Genomic DNA, 19972 nt, shown 5'->3' on the forward strand with positions numbered 1-19972 from the left:
GAAAAATCTGTCAAGGGTTGACGATGATGCAAGCAAACATTTCTTTCTGGGGGCGGGAAGATGGGGGGGAGAGGCTTCTCTGAGTGGAAGCGCCCAGGTTTTTGTTGTTGGAAGATGGTGGCACGCAGACCAGCCAGTCGGTCAAACCGCGACAGCAGATTAGAAGCATTCTCGGTCGACGGAGAAGGAGGGCTGCATGGGACATACGTGGTCGAGGGAGATGGAGCCCGTGACATCACTCGCTGGGCCTGCTCGTCCGGACAGATGGAGATGGACCGATGGCGGAGTGTTGTCTCATCTCGGCGGGGGCTTTCTCCGAGCAGGGAGACCCGTCTCGCCGAGGGCAGTCCCTTCGATGTGCCACAGCCCGGCTCCTGAAGGGCATGTCTCACCCGCGACGCCGGCAAGCAAGCACCTGGTTACCGGGATGGGGCTAGACAATGACAGGTGCCGTCCCCCCGGGAGAAACGCGCTAATGGACTGATCGTAAATTCCAAGCGGGAGCACCACTTTCCTTGAGCGTCCCTGGGAGCACTGCAGCCATCCTTTCCTCCGGGGGATGCTTCGCACGGACGCCCCATCGGCAACTGGACACCCAACATTATTGCGGGGTGAAAGGGCGCAGCACGCCATCCAAACGCTCACAGCGCAGACAAGCCCTGTCTCGCTTCAGGAAGGGCGCCCAAAGGCTCCGGCCATCCGCCGCCGACCGCGCTAGACGCGCGTTTGTCGAGGCTGTTTGTTCAGCTTTGTGTCTGCCCCAACTGGCCAACTCCGATCGCGCCTTGGAAACGACTCATGAAGGGGGCTGAGCCCCGCCAGACGGGGGCTTTGTTCCAGAAGATATGTGTAATCTCATCAAAGGGTTGGCTCGAATCCACCCAGCTGGTAGTAGAAAGGATGCCTTTGATGGCCATGGGCGCTTGCCGGATCCTCCTTGCAGGGCTCAACAAGTGATGGCCGCCCAACGAATCAGTTTATAAGCCCTTGGAGTGTTACCAGCTTGAGCTTCTTCATTTCGCTATCCTCATTTAGGCAGTTCGACACTCGCCCTTTCACTTTAGTGGTTCTTTTTGTTTGTAGAATAATTTTCTGATTGATTGATGATGATGATTGAGGACGAATTCCGACTGCTTGCTGGACTGGTGGCGCCCTTCGACGAGCTGGACCTCAGACAACCAGAACAAGGTCAGTCCTACTCCGGCATACCCCTCCTCATCTCCTCAACTAACCATGCAGAATTCGCGCTGAAATTGAGCCCTCCCCCCAAAAAAACCTCGTACCGAAAATCTTTCAGTTCGCCTGCTTCAAGCTCTCAAGAAGCTGCGCCGAAGGAGTAATAAGATTCATCGCGCGCTGGTCAGTCTGTCGCCGCATCCGGCGGACTCGATGCACCGATCCACAATAATACAGAACAGGATACGATGGCGTCTTCGGACGAAACAACTACCTGTGCTGCACGACCAGCTCCATCGCCTCTCGCTGCTGCTGGACCCATCCTGTCTGCCGGAACGGCCCAACGGACGGTTCCGCGAAGCTCTGGGGATCTTACTGGAGATGGACGACTCGATCGAGCTGATCAAGACGTCCGCCGACTCGGTCTGGTATGATGAGCAGGCCCTCATCGCCACACCCGACGCCAATCCTCCGCCGGGCTCAGAACATCTCGAGCACTTGACCGTCCATCGGTGTCTGCTCGTCGTCTCAAATTGCAAGAGCGTGCTCATCGAACTCTCGCGTGCGATCGAATCCTACGAGCGCTTCTTTCGCGTCTTGGTCCTCACCGATGGACGGGTCTGCGAGGCCGACCAGCCGGCCGACTATCTGCAAGAGTTCAGGAAGGAGAGCATCCCCCGAACGGTCGCCGAACAGCTGCAGCGGCTCGAAACATTCATCCACTGGCTACTACTCTCCAACCTGGCCATTCTAGAGTCCGACTGGCGAGCGATGATCGTGGCTATCGACGAGACCTTAACCAACCTGCTCGAGTTCGGAAAGGCACCCTCGATCAGGCACGATCCCGAGAAGCCGAATTTACCAAGACAGATCGAGGCCCTGATCCCGGTCGTCAAGCTCTCGCGACTGTTCCTCAACAAGCTCTCCAGTCCAACCAACAGTCTGCCTCGGCTGACCTCAGGGATGTCCCTCGAACTCATCGACAGCTTGCGTCTGGCCACCAGCCCTATCCCCTTCGACCTCAGCGATATCCTCAACACATTCGATACCCCTCGCCCCCACCACATCGCTCTCACCACGGCCATCCAAAGTCTCGTCGGCTCGGCTAGAAAACTCAACTCGATCTTCAACAATCACTTCGACTCCCTCCAGCTCGACCCCCACCTGAACCCGCTCGGTAACGGCCCTATCTGGTTCAAGCTCTGGATCACCGAATTCGACCTTGCTATGGTCACCTTCATCCGGATCTCTCAAAATACTGTCGACGATGATGCCGCTAACCAGGCAGAGTCTGTATTCTAATCTATATACGTAAATACTTGGATCTGCATCACTCACTTTCTCCCTTGTCGACAAGGTTTAACTTGAACATGTATCTCTTTAACTTTCCTGCTCTTAGCCTTGGTCCTTAATCATTGCACCCACGTTTAATTTGAGCCATTTGACTGTGTCGATTCCTTGCTTGCTTCCTCTAATATTTTCTCCAATTTATTAATTCTCAATTCTTTGCTGTATATAGATGTAGAGCTTTGAATATGTATCCGTATACGGATGTTGATTTTCCCTGAGGGTTTGACGGGATCTGATCATCTATTCTAATAGTTGATAATTCCTCTTTTGCTCGTAAATGATTTATTTGTATCCACGTTCTCAATGCAAGCAACAGCGCAAGTTAATTTGTCTGCTGTCGTGATATTAAATTCACCCAAACTTCATTTTCTCCGCGACGGTCCGCCGAATAAAAGTCAAATGAAATCACCCTGTGCTCTCACAAGATGTGCTTTTCCAATTAAAAATCCAAAACGAAGACAAGGGGAATGGTTGAACTTGTACACTTTATTTTATATATAAAGTGAGAGGAAATTATCAAAGATAAACCAATCTGGTTACAAGAAAATTACGAGAGGAACAATAACACCATTATCAAAAAGGAAGTTCAAAAGAACGAAAAAAGAAGGATGGGTGAGGTTCACAGCTTGACGATATCAGCCCTGCAGCGTTCAAAAAGGAGATGTTCGAGCCCGTCATCGTCTTCGCTCGTTTGAGCCAAAGCTTCCAGGAGACTTTCGCGATTGAAGTCATGGATGGTCAGGTGAGCAAAGGTTCCTGTGCCCCGAGGCTTACAGAGTTGTCTTGGGTTGACCACTACAGTTGAGTCAATCGACTAGATCCCCCGTGCCAACATAAGTTATCAAATTGTTGTGGGTGTCAGTTATCGATTCATCTGTTTTAATGGGGTGCCATGGCCAAGTGAGGGTCTCATTCACCTTAACAAATGCAGTAAAGTTGGTGGGTAAGATCATGATATCTGCTCCGACTGTGTCGTGTTTGAGTAGATCCAGATGGGTAACATCTAAGTTTATTGGATCGAATCCACTCCCGATCGCATGTGGAAAAAGCGGGTAAAAGCTGGAGGAAAATCGGCAGGATGTAGTGAGGAAAGAGCCGGTTTTTGCTTTTAGGATGATCACTTGTGCGTTATCGATAGGGACGTGAGACGGGGAGGAACGTTACCTGCGTTGTCTCATGACGTGGCGACAAGCTCTGCAAATGACATTCGTAGCGTTGGGATCGGCTGCCTCTTGATCAGCTTCCTCTTCGACGACCACCGTAGCTTGTTTGAAAAACTCCTCCTTTTTTAGAGGCATCAGGACGTCGACATTGTTGATTCCGATGACGATTTCATTGATGCTGATGGTCGCCGGATTGGGCAGACAGACTATCTTTCCCCCGACCAAACCTAGCTCTGGATCTTTCATATTCAGCGCCGCTTGCGGATAGACCACCTGGCTCACCAGTAGATCCCGCGGTGATGGGATCAGGATCACGTGCGTCCGTGGCGAACTCGCAACGAGTTTATTCAGCCTACTTGAGATTTTTTCTCGGAAAATCGTGCTGGGCATTTGGGTTATATTCCCGGTTTTAATCAACGTGTGATTAGCATCTATAAATGGGCCCAGCTAGAAAAATAAAAAAAATGTGCCGGAGATAAATTTAGTTGGGTGCAAGGTGGTAAACATAGCTTGAAGCATATACTCAAAGATTTTAGAGTGTGATATATTCGGAATGAAGACTGACGAGGATCACACAATCAGGCTGGTCTACCATCAATCGATCGATGAAAGCGTCAAATGGCACAAAATCCAAATCGTTATCCCACGTAAACGGCCCACAAGCAACAACCAATGAGATAGGCGTCGGTGGGTTGGTCAGATAACTCAATAACTTCTTAGGCGCCGTTGTCGCAGGGTCTGCCATCGGCATCTATCAGAGCAGTACATAGTGATTGAGATCCACCGAGAACATGGTAGATCAGAAGGAAAAAAAAAATGAGCTACATAAACTCCTTCGGTAAGACTAACAATTCTGATTATTAAGTCAAAAGCCATACAGATAAGATCTCCTGAACGCTGAAGTAAGTTCCGCCACCATTCCGACCCCGGAGACCGACGATCGCGCCTGGGAACAAGCCGATACCGTCCTCGTGTGGTCCGACGCCATGGACTTTCAGATCGTCAGCCCATTGCAATCTGATCCTCCTGCCATGGCCGATCATCCGACTGGTTTCGAGCCAACAGGCCTGGTCAGATATTTTCGAGTCTTGCGTTTCGGCACATATCCGACCGTAGGCCCAGATATCTTCCTGGCTGACCACACTCGGATCCGCCCACTCCTCGATCTCGTACCATTCTGCCAGGATCATGGCGGCCTCTTCAAGTAGTCGGTCAAGAACGTCGGAGCGGTCCGAGAGCTTCTCGTACATATACCGATAGTTGAATTTCCCTGGGTCTTTGGACTTGTAGGGGTCGAAGTGGAGGGGCAGGGGGCGGGGCTTGGAGGGTTCGCTGGGGGAGGATGCGGCTGGGAGATGCTGGTTCAAGGACTCGATGGTTTTGAATCGCTCGAGGCGGTTGAGGAAGGTGGTCCGAAGTTCCGATGGTTTCAATGATCGCGTCCCGGCGATAGCCGATGGCGTGAGTTCGTTTGCTGATGTTGAGGGTCCGACGAGCGGTTGGATGGCTGGGGAGAAAGGACTGGTGGGTGGCTGTTGGCTGACAAGGTCGCGCTGGGCGGATGGGCCTGCAGTCCGGCTCGAGGTAGCGCTCTGGCCCGAGGGCGTCCCCGCAGGTCTGCGTGTGGTTTTATTGGGCGTCAAGAAGTCCAGCTCATCGAGACTGTGTGCGGAGAGGAAATCGAGTGAGTACCGAGTAGCAAGCAAGTGGTTTTCGATTGATTGACTTACTGTTTCGCAGCCTTCTTCATCGGTGCCCCTGACATTCCCGGTCGACTGATTTTGGCTGAGCTCTTCATTTTTTCTGGGGGTTTTCCGACTTCGACGACAGGCGCTCGGCGTATTGTTACAAAGGAAGAGTGGAAGCTGTTGGATGTTCGTGTGCAGGTGGGGTCGCGTCGCGTCGAGACTCGCTACTGCTAGCATCACACGAAAGAATGCTTACACATGTTTACATACATATGACGTAAATCTCAATCAATGTGTATGATCTCCCACATACGAGCACCGGAGACCAGATTGGACTTTGTGTACACGCAAGATCAACCAAAAAAAATCAGGAAATTATGGGGCACAGATATTTGACTTCATTCATTCATTCACAAGCGACAAGTAATCATAAACCAAAGGGAGCAATACACCCAATTTTTACAAAAGGGAAAAAAGAAGGGAAAAAGTTGAGGGCAGGGTTACATCTTACTATGTATGTGAAAAGGGTGGACACTACATGTCAACAGAGACGGTTTTTTTTTCTGTCTTCATTCAGGTTTCTTCGACCTGATTAGATCGTCTACGTTTATGGTGTGTCTTAGGTTCAGTAGGAGAAAGAAAAGAAGAGGAGCGAGGGGAGGAGGCTCTAGAGTACAAAGAGGAAGGGGGAGACTGAGCTCTACGTTTGCGACGGTTGTGGCTACTCCTAGATGGACCAGCTTGACTGGCGCCTCCATGGGAAAGATGGGGCTCGTTCCTGGAGCTGAGCGAGGAAAAGCTGAGCTCTCGGTCGCACTCGGATCGCTGGAGTGGGTCTCCCAGCTCTTCGTACCCGTCCTCAGCATCAAACCTGCTGAAGTACGACTTCGGTAACAAGACTTCAACCTGCCCGTCTTGGATCAACGAGAGTCCAAAGATCTCGATCAGGATGTTCAACGTCTCCTCATCGACCGCGAACGTCGAATACTCGGGCTTGATAGTTAATAACACCGGATGCTCGATTCTTTCCTCGGAATGTTTGTGCCCATCAGGCCCAATCCTGATCCCTCTACTCTGTTCCTCCCCCGTCAAGTTATCATCCTCGGCCATTCCCATCTCCTTCATCTTCTTCTTGATCACCTCTTCTCCTGTCGCACATTGGGGGACCAGGAAGGTATCAAATCTGCGTCCGGCTGCCTGGGGAAACTGCAGCCTGATGAAATGACAATGTGATCGAGTGACCGGTGGCAGAGAAGGTGGTAGTTGACGAGCTTCAGTGCCCTCAGACTGCTTGCGTCGACCAGTACGTACCCCAACAACCGGCTTGGGTTCCGTGCCTTCCGCGCTACTCTGCTGCGAGCTTTCGAGGTTTGGGTGTTCGGTTTGAAGATTGAATAGCTTGTTTTTCGAGTTATGTTGATGTAGACGGAGTTTGGGAATCAAATCTTCGGGTTGGAGCCGAGGTACCATGACCGAGACTGTGCTAGCAGGAGCAACCGGACTGAGAGTCGATCGAGAGTTCCTCGAAGACCTTCTATTGCCGACGGTAAGAGACGGATCATCGCGCTCAGAAACCAAGAAGGAATTGGAAGATTGTTCGCCGATGTGAGTATTAAACGGACTAGAGGGGGGCGGACGAGGGGATGCAGATCGTGTGGTGGCGTTGGAGGGACTTTTGATAAGAGCGGGTGGGGCCAGGCTGTTTGGCGCCATCGACGTTCTCTTTGCAGCACGGGGCAGGCTGCTTCGAATTAGAGGTCCCTTGGACTCAACTTCAGTAGCGTCAGATGCATTATTGGATTCAAGTTCGCCCTCTGAATTACCGTCGCCTTGGACGGGTTTAGTTTCCCTCTTAACAATTTTCTTTTTCTTGCTTTCAACGGACGGCGAGACTTGGTTGATCGGCTTTTCCGTTTCCTTTGACTCCGGTACTGCTTGAGGTGCCAGTTGTTTCGAGGCTCTTCGTTTCCGGAGAATTTCTCGTAGCTGCGATTCACGATCTTGCTCTGCCTGCTCTTCAGCTTTCATCTCTCGCAAACGTGCGGCCCCGTTTGGATCTTTTGGCGGACTTTGTCTTTTGCGTTTATTGCGAGTGGTGGGGCCAAGCTGGGACGGGCTCTCTGGAGGCTCGACCAACTCGGAAGGATTTTGAGACTCGCCGGCCGCCGAATCTGGCTCGGCATCTACCTTGGGGTCTACCTCGCGGTCCTCGACTGTATCTGGTTTGATTTCCACATGCACTACCTCCTCGTCAACAGTGGAACCTGGTTGGACATCCAGGATAGCATTTGCCAACTCTTTGGTGGCTCTATCTTCACGAACGTCTGGCAAGTGGGTTGCCGTTTCCGTGATAGTTAAATCTTGCTTGGAGGCCACTTGCTCATCAACCAAGGGGGGAGCCAGATCAGACGTCACGCCGGGAGTCTGAGGTGATGTAGCTGGCAATGGACTTCGCAACTGAATAAAAATAGAAAACAAAAGAAAATGATTTTTTAGTCACATTATCTATGCGAGTCCGTGACAGAAAGCAAGTCTACCTCAGGGTTATCTTTCTCATTGGAGATCTGGCCGTCTTTCTCGTTCTCTGCAGGCTGACTTTGGGGATCCTGTGAATTTAGGACCGGAATCGGCGGTTCTGGGGACTGTTGGCTGGGCTTATCCGTGTCCAAAACCTTGGAAGTAGGGGGCGAAAGGGAACCATTGGGTTCCTCGGGGTGGGTGGCCATAGGGTGAGTAGGTGAAGGCAAAGGCGCTTTGGTATCAGAGGAATTGATTTCACCGACGGCTTGAACATTCTTCTCTATTAAGGCATCCGCGCTCTGTGGCGGAGCGATCATTGATGATGAAAACTTTTCAAAGCGTGGGGATGTTGCTGGTTGACTATCAGCGCTGGAATTCAGGGAACGGTGTCTTTCAATTGATAAGCAAGCGTTGGGCAGATCTTCAAGTTTGATTGCTGGGACTGATACAGGTAGTGGGGTTGCTATCGGATCAGGCAATGAAAGCGTCGGGTCAAATTGCGGCGACGCATCTCGGTGCGATGTTCCAATAGACATATGAGAGCCTTCCAAGAGATTAGAGAATGATGGCGACGGGGGGTGAGCCATCATGCTTGATGCTCGTGATACCGGGGTGTTGATTTCTGCCGGACAAATTGGGAGCAATTGTTGGTTTAGAGGGGGCGGGGATCGAAGCGGGTCTGGTAAATCATCCGGAGAAAATGCGACGTCTGTCTCCTCTATGTGCGGCAGTCCTGGAGCGTTAACTTGTTCCTGAGACATTGGCGCGCTACGCTGTCGAGTGGAGGTTGAGGGAGATGGCGGCTCGGCGTGTGTGCTAGAGTCAATGGACGAACGACGCGTCATTTGATTGGACAACCCAACAGCTTCGGTAGGTGCACCCATCGAGGCATTGTGCAGAGGCGGTGGCGGCCCAACCGAAGCCGGCACCGAAGCTGCATCACTTGAGATTACTGATGAAGGCGCTGAATAGGCTGAGCCCCTTGACAAGTGCCTTTCCGAGCACTCTGACGAAGTTCCTTGGCCTACGGTCGTGCTCGTCCTCGGCGTCAGAGGTTCAAAAGCAGAGTTCGGTTGTTCAACATTCAACACGACGCCTAGTTGCGTCTCATCAGCGTCAGATTGATGATCGAATCGCTCAAACCGGTCCATTTCCACAGGTGGAGAAGTAGCAAACGTAACTGCCGGCACTATAGTCGTACTGTGAGTTGGCGAAACCTACGAGAATGTAAATTTCTATGTAAGGAATTGTTCAACCAATCATGCGGTTAGCAAACTGAGAGCTTGACATACAGGCGCCGGTGGATCAAATAGTTTTGGGCCGTCCTCCGCTTCAGGACTAGAATTTATAAATTCCGACAGCATTTGATCAGATTCTTCTGTGGTGCTAATCGGTTCTTTAGAAGGTGACGGGGAGCCAACGGTGTTTTCGCAATGGGGAAGTGCAAGCTATAAAGTACAATTTAATTAGGCACATTGCGCGAGATAAAGAATTAAAAGCCGGAAGTACCTGAGTAGATTGGATGGATTGGTCGTTATCAACTCCCAGTTCATTCTGGATCGGTTTGTCACTGACCAAAGGTTTTTCATCTTGCGGCTTATCCTCATGAGTCTTATCAGCAGATTGTGGTTCCAAACTTTCATCAGACGCCATTTTCACATGTTGATCACAGGCGGCTTTACCAGGATCCTCCTTGGAATCAGCTGGAACAATATCTGAGTTGCCGTCTGCAAGACTCGAGGCCAACATGTCGTAATCCTCTTGATCGTGGGATAACGACAATTGTTGGGGATCGATTGTTGATGGCTAAGCCGAATGCATGTAACCAAATTTACCAATCAATACGTGAACAATGCACAGTAAAAGTGATGTGAGTTGGCTCACGAGGTTCTGATCGCCAGGGAAAGCCTTAGGAGCTGCACCAGTTGAGTTCGCATCTGCGTCGAGATTGACACTTTGACGCAAGTTGGAACGCTGAGGAAGTGTGAGTGAGATTATTGGGGACTTCACATCAGTAGAACCGTCTAGGTCAGTCCTCGCATGATCAGGGTTGTTTGCGATGTTGGCAGACAATGCGGGCGACCAAGAAGCTGCATTGGAAATTGTGGGATCAGACGGTTTCAGAGGGAAGAAATCGACTTCGTTCATGCGGCTTTCTTCTGTCACCTGAGAGGATGTAATCTCTCCCCATAGGACGTCTATAGAAGGCCGGGCTGGATCCACTTGATCAGCTTGAGCTGCGTCCACCGTGCTGGCCAGGGTATTGTGAGCTTGGGTGACAACAAGGTCTTGCTGTAGAATTTCAGCGCTAGCAGTCATCAAGTGAGAATTTTGGACGACGGTTGGGGCGGCAAAATTATCCATCGCGTGTCTGTCAGTTTCCGAAGCTCCATGAGCCGCGGTGTGAACGCCAGGCGATGTGCACAATTGAGCTTCGTTCACCGTGCTGACCGGGACATTGTCCGTTTGCGTGACAACAAGGTCTTGCTGTAGAGTTTCGGTGGTAGCTGTCATCGAGTGATCATCTTGGACGACGGTTAGGTCGGCAGATCGATCCACCGCGTGTCTGTCAGCTTCCAAAGGCTGCTGGACCACGGTGTGATCGGCGGCGGATGAATTTGTGGTAAGCGCAGTGCCGTTACAAGCAGCGAGCGACTAAGAAGGAATCAGGAAGTCAATCAGCAGCCCGGGAAATCAAGAGATGACCCTGCTACTCACATGAAGCAATTCGCGGACAGTTGCATGAGTCCTGTCTGCTGCCTCGGACAGTTGTGGCTCGGTAGTGCGTGCCAAGAAGCTTTCGAGTTCGTTTTCGATTGTTACGCACCGATCGCCACCTTCACTAGGAGGAGCTGCCTCCTCAGTTTGATTTGAATCATTGAGACGCGATTTCTCAAGTCCGAGGCGGTGCAATCTCAGATCTTCATCGCCCTCGAATAAGTCATTGTCATCTTCGACTTGCTCTTCTTCCAGTGGATTTTCGGTTGAGTTCGGTGCGGATTGAACTTCGCGGGGATCAAGTACAGGCGAGACAACTTGAGTGGCCCCGTGCGAATCGGGGTTCGCCTCTTGGATTTTTATCCTCATCTCGCCAGACACTAACTCATTTCCCACCTTGGCTTCATCAGGGTCTCGCTTTGGTTCAGACGCGGGGTTGATTGGCAGAAAATATACATCTTGGACTAATTCCGAATCAGCACACTGGATTTCAGGGCGATAGGATAATTGAGGCTGAGATTGGTCAAGTACTCTCGATGGTGAACTTTGAGATTGATCAGCAGAATGAGGACCATGTTCAATTATCGGCGAACCATCAACATCACCGGGTGCTTCTGTTTTGTCGAAATCATGCGCCTCTTCGGCGCCTTGATCTGAGTCGAGACTCATCGAACTTTCACTAGACGGCCGAAAAATCATCGCGCCATCGGCTGAGAAACTTCCCGTCCGTGATAGATTTCCAATTTTAGCGACAGATAAAACAAGGGGATTCATGTCGCTAGGCTGATCAACAATTTTGGGGCCAAAAGTATGATCATCGCTTTGTTGAATCACATTCGCTGATTCCTGCTGTCGCGTAACCACCAAGTAGTTAGAAAAAAAAACTCAGAAAACTAACAACAAGGAAAGAAAGGCAATGATTCTCACTGACTTGTCTGCTGTGATAAGAACCAGATTGTATTGAAAGATTCAGGGGTTTGAAGGAGACGAAAAAGGTGGATTGGTGAAGAATATCAACTTGGAGTCAGCTCGAAAGAGACAAGTATTTTTTTTAAAAAAATGCAGTCCACTCACAAAGCAGGATGGATATTTTGATCGAGGTCTTGAGGTTTCTCGGGAGCGGAAACGAAAGGTTCAGTAACCGAAATGTCACCAGGAACCAGTTTTTCTTGATCATCCCTTAGGTCAAGATCTGCATCGTCCTCTTGTACTAATTCTCCCTCTTCAATTTCACCTTCTTCGAGTTCTTTCTCTGGCAACTTCGACGCCCCCAACTCCTCTCCATCAAGATTCACGTCGGTGTCAGCCCGAACGCTACCAACGGCAATCTCATCGCCATCGCCATCATTTTCAAGATCGTCATCGGCAATGTCATCATCACTATCATCGGTAGATTCATCGTCAAAGTCTCCCTCTTCGGATTCCTCCAAATCATCGATGTCGACGTCTTCAAGTTCGTCGCTATTTTCTCTTACGCGGGATGGCCCAGCACCAGGAGAGAAGGATTGCTTGGATGTTGGTGACTTTGGTTCTGAATGACGTGGCTGAACGACTATACTCGAAGAACTTGAATCGATTTCAGCTTGATCTCCGAGTTCTTTTGGGGCTTGCTCTCGGCCAGGTTCAATTCGACTTAGAATTTGTAGGGAATTGGATGAATTGGATGAATTAGAGATATTTGAGTCCTCGATCGAAACGATATCTTCTTGATCATTTGATACGTTATCGTTGAGAAAGGAGGAGCTATAAGCACTAAATTCTTGAGAAGCGGGACCACGATCGCTTGACGAATCCGAGTGTCGATCATCGGATTCTGAGTGGGCGTTCGCAGCATCCGAATCCGCATCGCTGCCCGAATAGCCGCTTTGAGAAGTCTGTCTGGCAACTGGAGAGCGACGATTAGGCGAAACGAGAATATCATCATCTGAGTCGATGTCAATGTGGGCATCTCTTTTGTCTTTTGATTGAATACTACTCTCGCTATTGCTGCCACTGCCCCCATCATCACTCTCATCATCGGTATCATTTTCTTCTCCAGCCGGAACGGTATTGTCAAGACTACGACCCGGAGATCGGTTGTGGGAGCCAGAGGGACCAGGTCGTGGATCCAGGTCGGAATGATTGGAAGCTTGGATGGGTTCTAATTTGCCGAAAACGTCGCTGGATCGTGAGTGGGCCTTGGTTTTGGGCTGGGGATCGGTGGGGGTGTTACCCAGGAGGGCATTTCGAATTTTACTGGTGATACTGTCGACGAAACCGTCGAGATCATTGGCAGTAAAGGCTTTGAAAGGATCGACTGCTGGGCGGCTGAGGCGCGGAGACGGGGTGTTCCGGTTCGAGTTTAGGACGTGTTGGGGAATGAGGGAGAGACCATTTATCGGATGGGAGTGCCTCGGCCGGTATGAGTTTGAGCCAGTCATGACGGGCGCCTTGGTAGATGAAGAAAATTGAAGAATCTATCGATTGAATATAGGTTTCCTTTGATTTTAATGCGCGGTTGTGAGAGGTGAGAATAGGGTGTTCGATGGATGCCAGAGCCTGTAACTTAATTTTTCAGTCGAGTACTGTGTCATACATAAGCTGAAGCATAAGTTTGTCTACATCTCAATCGAGAAAAAGCTTCATACGGTGGAAGTCGTTGCTCAGGCTGGAAAGGATATTTTGGAATGACCGAGACGGGAACTGGGGTTGCCTGTGGTGTATCAGTTGGCCGAAATTCTTTATCTATTGAGCGGTGGTGGTGGTGGCTCTGTTTATTGTCCGTTGGGTTCGGCTTTCATGTGATGTTGTCCTTGGATGGTAGTCGGCAGCTACCTTTGCAAATACCCTCCACCAAACTCGGCAGTACATAGACAAAAGGGCGCGAGCAGCGCATGTCACATGTCTCGCACCAGTGAAAGGCGAGTGCTAGCTGCGGAAACAAAACTTCAGCCGGCGATCCACGAGGGCCTACTGACTTATCACAAGTCCCTCGCTTCGGGGCCCTGGGCTGGCGCGAAGCGCGGTCTGAATCGCATCTGACTCAAGAACGTAACAAACCTCAAACCCTCCTTTCCGAAGCAAAAGGCTCTTTTTATCTTGGAGAGGAAACCTGGAACTCGGGGCTGTCTGAAATATTTAAATACCTTTTCTTCTCTTTCGACATCTCGTCTCACTTCAGCACGACGCAAGCATAAACATTCATGTGAAGCCTGGGCACGGAGGTGTGAAAAACGATAGTCAAGGTGTATGGATTACAAGAGTGGCATTAATTCAAATGGGTTAACAAAATTGCTTGATGCTTTCAAGGGTAGAGCACAATGAGAAATCTTCGTCGAAATTTGACTGTAATGAGAAATTGTGGTTGGCAAGGGCTTCGGAACGGTGGTGGACATCGGCACTATGTTCAAAGGCAGCAATCATTAGTCAACAATCAATTGGGAGATTATCACACGACTAGAAGAAGAATCATACATGATGGCTCGGATATTATAAACCATAGGTCCTAGCAGATATTGGATTGATGGCATCTCGGTTATGATCGTATTGACTCCAAGCAACGTCTGTTTGAGGGCTTGAGCCGCGCTCTGGACCGGAAAAGAGAAATGACGTGTTATGATCCTGGAGTACAAATTACCGGTTTGTGAGGACTTTGACTAACTTTCAAAGTGAGAGCAATGTCGTCACTGAATTCGTCCATCTGGTCCACAAAATCGGTCCTCTCTTTAACGTCTCCAAGGAACCGAAGCATGTCGGCATGTTTCTGCCATTCCGTCAATTGGAATACTACATCGTCTCCGAAATCTTCCGGTCTTCCAAGCTGACCACTTTTCTTCAACATCGAAATCGAAGAATCTAGGAAGAGGAAAAATATGAGCAAATTACATCTGTGCTGTCTTTGCCTCTAAGAACGACGTACAAACAGCGGCCGTATCTGAGCGCAAGACACTTGCCGCATTCAATAAAGCTTCGGCCAGGTCGGAGTTTGCGCTTTTGCCTGGCGAGAGGATGATCCTGGGGTTTGATGGGCTTCTTCGACTAAGTCTGTACACTTTCTTGTTCATTACTGGATTGCTTTCTGGAACGTAATTCACGGGGGCGCTGGTGTAAGAAACCCCTTGAGCGTGATTGCCAACCGATCTGAATTTGCTGGGGGCCCCCATAACGAGACTGACTGAGAGGAAGACGAAGCGGATAATGGTGGGGAAAGAAAGGTATGCCATTTTCTGTTTTGCTTGGGGATTGGTTTTGGGCGACGTCAGAAAAACAAAGATGATATCGACTTTCAGGGTACAAAAGGTATTAATGTATTAATTCTGAAGGGTATTGATTGAACGAAAGTGTTGGACGGATGACTTGAGGGTACTATCACAGATTAATGTTATGAGGAGGTCGGAAGTGTTGAAAGTGGTTGGATTTGCTGAATGATGTATGGTCAACCGCTTTCGCAGGGAAGCGAGTGGCTCTTATACCATCAGAATGGCCTTCAAGGGACCAGCAGCTTCAACTCGAGCGGTGTTGCCAGCGTCACCTCACCTGGTTTCCATTCAAGAGCTTTAATTGATGGCTTGGGGCTGCTATCAGAAGCTTTTCAATGAACTCGGGGATACTTCAAGGACAGCCGGCCCTGATGTGAGGTCACGATCAGGACCCCTGGGCTACTAATACTATCCATGCACAAAAAACAGCAAGAATATGGAGCATGCAGTTCTGCGTATTCGCTAGTGGCCGGGCCTCATCATGGTCCAAGTCTGAAAATATTGACGGCCCCTGGCAAAACAGTGGAATCGCGGGTCTTGAACTGATAGAAAAGGCGGATTTTTCGGGGCCTTGAAATCAACTGCCGCGTATAATCGAACTCGAGTCCATGTTCAACTGATCCAGCCGAGCGCCATCCGCAATCTAGAGGGACCACTTGTGCAGCATTTTAAGGCGCGGGAGGAGCGCTGAATATGTCTCCCATCTTTCCTTGACAGGGCCGGCAGCTAGCCTGTCTATGGTACATAAGCAGGCTTGCGACCAGATTACAGCAGGAATGAAGGAACAGAGCCAGCAAGTTGATAGAACCAAATTTCACTCCTGGCGAGTTCGCCGGGAGGATCCTTGGCGACCTGGCAAGACTCGAGAACACCAGCTAGCTGCGGTCGGAGGGATCCTCGAGTACTGGTGAGCTGGATGTAGAACAACTTTCGAAAGTTGACCTGCCATATCGAACGTAACATCCTTTTTATTTTACAATTTCATTTTGGTACATTTTGTTCTGGAGGGTCTTCGTGCGTTGTGGAAAGGGAGAGATAACCGCGTATGGTGATACAAGTTAGAAGAGTATGAGCAACAACCACAAACCAAGAAGCATGTACATTATATAAAACATTGGAGAATACTCCAGCAAGTTAAGATTCCTTCTCTTCAAAATTTTGAAGAATTATCACTCGCTTCTCGCTTTCTAGTTTCACCGAACTTAACACAAGCGTACCCTCCTCGGAGAGGCTTTGTTAAGCTCGAGTTTTACAAGCATCTTGATCAATAACTTTTGATGACCTGAAGTGAAGCCACAAACAGCCGCCAAGTAATCCGCTGCTTAGGAAAATAAGACCCAGGAACCATATTAATCCAGAGAATGGACCTTTGGGAAAACTGCTACATTGGTCTGGATCTGTCGGAGTTGAAGAAACGAGTGCCGAAGAAATCGCCCCTCCCACGATGTTACCTATTCCTCGAGTCATGGAAAGGATTCCATAGCCGCAAAACAACAACTCCGGATCCGCTTCCAAGATTATCGTGGATGATGATAGTGGAATCAAAAAATTAGAAGTATGGAGATGCATTTTGTTTGTCAACTTCATCTTTCATCGTTTTAAAATACCGGAAATTGTCACCAACAGATGAAATGTTTCAAAACCCGAAAATATAAGCTTGTCCATGCACCAGCCGTGGAACCATAGAAAGCCGCGAAAACAAATAGCCACACAATTCCATGTTGGCTCAACGCACCCCACAGAACGAGAACACTTGCACCCCCTAATATATTGGCTGTGACACCAATGAGGAAGGGTGAATAATGGTCCGATAGGACACCAGCTACAAGTTGCGCGAGTATTGTTCCAGCTGAGAGTTATGGGAAACATTTTCAGTTATTTGGCAAAATGCTTTGTAGTTATGAACTCTTACCATTTAGAATAGACAGCAGAGCACTTCCTGTTACGCTGCCATGGCCGAGACAGTGACTATAGGCTGCATGCAGCGTCCAGTTTTATGATAATTTCCAACACCCAATGAGTATTCAAGCCTTTTGTCTTTGACGATGGACAGTTGATCTACAAACTTACTTGGAAGGTACAAGCCGGGTAGGTAGTATGCGGTTGATTGGACTGTGTTTAAAAATATATAAGTCCAAAATATCCCCGTTAAACAGCGCCGAAAATTGCGGAACAGATTCTCCGAACTTGGTGTGGCCGGCTTTTCATATGAACTGGATGCAGATCGGGCCGAGCTATCGTGGCGCTGGTGGCCATTCGCAATTCTCGGGCGTATGAAAAAAACCGCCAACAAAATCGGAATTGCAAACAGCGCCGACTGAAAGGACTCGTTGGTGTGAGCTTGACTTCTACCAATTCCGCGCTCAAAGTAGAAACAGACACTCACGATAACTTTCATGGCGAATTTTGAGCCAAATTTCGAAAGAAGGCTGTTTAATATGAGGGGAAAGACCAATCCTCCTAATCCAGTGCCTTTGGTAATATCAGAGGGTCAGCCAAGTTCAATCAATGGTTAGAAATGCTGAGACCCGACTGAGGACACACCCGTGAAAACCAATCCGTTTGCGAACCCCCTTCTCAGGTCGAACCATTCCGGAAGATGAGAAAGCTGTATATATAGTAGGATTAATACCGTCGATACGTCCGAGAGACATTTTGAGAGTGTAGCGGTAGCTCACTGCGGAAAAATATAACGCACATCCGCCAATGCCGTATCCGATCCCTTGGCTCAAGAGAATATGGAAAGCCTGTGGGAAATCAATTCAGTTGACCCTGCCTCAAACCTTCACGAAAAAAAAAAAATCTCACCGAAGTAGAATAGGCAGACAAGAATAAACTCAGGGTGCATACAAGCAGACCCGAAAACATCAATGTACGCCTTATGCCTGGATTCTTGGCAATACAAAACGAGATCAATGGTGCTGGAAGAAAGAATCGATGGTATTGAGCATTACTCAGTCAACCTGAATTTTGGATCTCTCGTGCCACATCGGGCCATTGCAACTTACCTGTGGCAGCAATGATACCAGTATTGATTGTTCCAACAAGAGTGAGTATGAGATTGGCATGTGGGTCTGGCTTTATCGGGCTACGTGGATCATGTTGGTAAAAATCGAACAACACGCCAAACGAGGTGGCAAAACCCTGAATATAAGTCATCAAATATCTTGTTATTCAACCTGGCCTTGGTTTCTTCTCTCTCAGTTAGAGCTATAAATAATACCAACGCGTCGCTTACCCACACAGTTGTTTCAATAGTGAGCATAGCGATCAAATATTGAAACGCGCACTTGCCCCTGTCGACTGGAGGATCATGCTTGGTATCGGCTGTTTCCAAAGTATCACTCGCCTTGGTTCCGTTTAATTTGGGTGGTTTGGTTCCTTGATGCTGTTCAGCAACATGCCACATTGTAATCGAATGGTGAAGGTCTACAAAGTCAATTCAGCGACTGGGGGTTTATATGTGGCTATTTGTTTTCGCGGCTTTTTATGGTTGCACGGCTGATGCATGGACAAGCTTATATTTTCGACTATGGCAATGCGACAGGGTAATTTTCGGAGGAGAATTCTTGCGGGGATCAAAATCGCGCGGATGGGTCGATGGCTAGCCTATCCACATCGCCTAATTATTTATCCCCATTAGTCCCCATTCCACGAGATGAAACAGGGGAGGATTACACCTCTTGGCGCCTCTTCACTGTCGTTTTTCCCCATCCCCTCACCAGGTTGAACATGTATGTACGAGCTAGAGTGTCGTTGAGACCTTTGGTCACTCACGGTGCACGCAGGTCCTAGTAATGAAACTTGTTTCTTCTCACTGCTGCTTGTTCAAGCAAAAAAGCCAATCGAAATTAGAGGGAAAAATGGCGAATGGCGGGGTTAACTTCGAGTACTACTGATTTCACCATCAGAAGGCAAACCTTGCTAAAAATGTGTGGTTTGCTCATGCAGATCCGCAAGTCTCAAAGACACATAAACATAATTAGCCCAACCTCGCCTCTCCAAGTCCCAACCAATCTCCACCAACCCCACCACCCGTATGCGTAAAAATAAACACGGCAACTGAAGGTGGTGACCTGTTTTATGTTGACAGGTGCCGGTGTAGGTGTCCCATCTGAGTGGACTTGGGTACCTGCACCCGCCCCACCAGGGTGAAAATTGCTATTCCTACACCACAGGTGCACTAAAGTTTGTCAAGGTGGGAAAAGGTTCAACAATGGGCCCATTAGCACTAGCGTAACATAGTGTTGCTTTTTTCTGCTACTCTACGGCGGTGCTATTGCTAGCGGCCAGATTTCACGCTGACACTACTCAAAGACAAAAAAAGCTCATAGGAAGAACTAGCATAGTGTTAGAAGTTGTTTTTTGACCGCCACCAACACTAAAATTTACCATGGATAGCATTAGTGTAGGAAGAAGCTATGTTCAATGTTAGAATAGCTTTTGTCTATGCTAACGCTGCCTCAAGAAAATGGGCAGAAAAAGCCCAGTTTGTTCCACACGTCACAACTACAGCAATGAAACTGGACAGAAATGACAGTCTGGTTTTGTTTGCGTCTACACAAAAAAAAAAAAAACAGAAAAACCAGCTACTTGTTTCTGCCCAATTTATCCCGTCCTAGCAACGCAGGGATTCCACTCCGCTACCGGCCTACCAGGAGGAAAAAAAATCATTTAGTGGCCAATGTTCTACGCTAACGGTTAAACCAGCTAATTTTTTTCTGCAATAAGACTTTTTTTAGAGTTACATAGCACAGATTTTTAGAGCCATAAAATACGGCTAACACTGAAGATTACTGGCCAAAAACAATTGCCACTACGCTAATGTGTAGCAAATTGTAGTGCTCCATTGTTGAAAGGTTTCAAAAATTTGCTGTGACGCTGAGAGAAGGATAACCCAAACAGTTATCAAAAGCATTTTAGATTTTAAATGATTTTGGCAACAATGGGAGGTTACGCTACCAGTAACGGTTGTGTAATGGAATCCGTGCTGTTATTGTTACAATAACAGTGGATAAGCTTCTGTTACATTTTCTTTAATTTCCCCTCTCTTCTAAGCCTTTTGATGAACAGGAGGGAATCCTCCCAACCATTGAGTGTATTGATGATAGGGAGGTAA

The 19972-nt window shown here is 48.7% G+C and overlaps 5 protein-coding genes across 5 annotated transcripts; 2 read left to right on the forward strand and 3 right to left on the reverse strand.

Moving 5' to 3' along the window:
• Positions 1–114: 114 nt before the first annotated feature.
• Positions 115–812, forward strand: PtA15_6A191 (uncharacterized protein; the record flags this gene model as incomplete). Its single annotated transcript, XM_053169870.1, has 2 exons — positions 115–346; positions 499–812. 2 exons carry the CDS (start codon positions 115–117, stop codon positions 810–812), a joined length of 546 nt encoding a protein of 181 aa, XP_053021118.1.
• Positions 813–1103: 291 nt separating this feature from the next.
• PtA15_6A192 (uncharacterized protein) lies at positions 1104–2478 on the forward strand (the record flags this gene model as incomplete). The annotated part of the gene is made up of 2 exons (XM_053169871.1): positions 1104–1188; positions 1298–2478. 2 exons carry the CDS (start codon positions 1104–1106, stop codon positions 2476–2478), a joined length of 1266 nt encoding a protein of 421 aa, XP_053021119.1.
• Positions 2479–3145: 667 nt separating this feature from the next.
• On the reverse strand, positions 3146–5487 carry PtA15_6A193 (uncharacterized protein; the record flags this gene model as incomplete). The annotated part of the gene is made up of 6 exons (XM_053169872.1): positions 3146–3340; positions 3444–3585; positions 3691–4136; positions 4255–4440; positions 4568–5351; positions 5420–5487. 6 exons carry the CDS (start codon positions 5485–5487, stop codon positions 3146–3148), a joined length of 1821 nt encoding a protein of 606 aa, XP_053021120.1.
• A 463-nt stretch (positions 5488–5950) lies between these two features.
• On the reverse strand, positions 5951–13035 carry PtA15_6A194 (uncharacterized protein; the record flags this gene model as incomplete). The annotated part of the gene is made up of 9 exons (XM_053169873.1): positions 5951–7834; positions 7915–9114; positions 9190–9345; positions 9407–9703; positions 9782–10552; positions 10616–11464; positions 11547–11553; positions 11690–11892; positions 12091–13035. The coding sequence occupies 9 exons, from the start codon at positions 13033–13035 to the stop codon at positions 5951–5953; spliced, it is 6312 nt and encodes a 2103-aa protein (XP_053021121.1).
• An 841-nt stretch (positions 13036–13876) lies between these two features.
• On the reverse strand, positions 13877–18262 carry PtA15_6A195 (uncharacterized protein; the record flags this gene model as incomplete). The annotated part of the gene is made up of 14 exons (XM_053169874.1): positions 13877–13994; positions 14069–14181; positions 14256–14449; positions 14514–14876; positions 16221–16361; positions 16478–16702; positions 16766–16828; positions 16924–17170; positions 17240–17325; positions 17398–17461; positions 17532–17600; positions 17662–17774; positions 17862–17997; positions 18092–18262. The coding sequence occupies 14 exons, from the start codon at positions 18260–18262 to the stop codon at positions 13877–13879; spliced, it is 2103 nt and encodes a 700-aa protein (XP_053021122.1).
• Between the last annotated feature and the right edge of the window lie 1710 nt (positions 18263–19972).

This window comes from Puccinia triticina, chromosome 6A (assembly GCF_026914185.1).
Source record: "Puccinia triticina chromosome 6A, complete sequence".
Taxonomy (NCBI): domain Eukaryota; kingdom Fungi; phylum Basidiomycota; class Pucciniomycetes; order Pucciniales; family Pucciniaceae; genus Puccinia; species Puccinia triticina.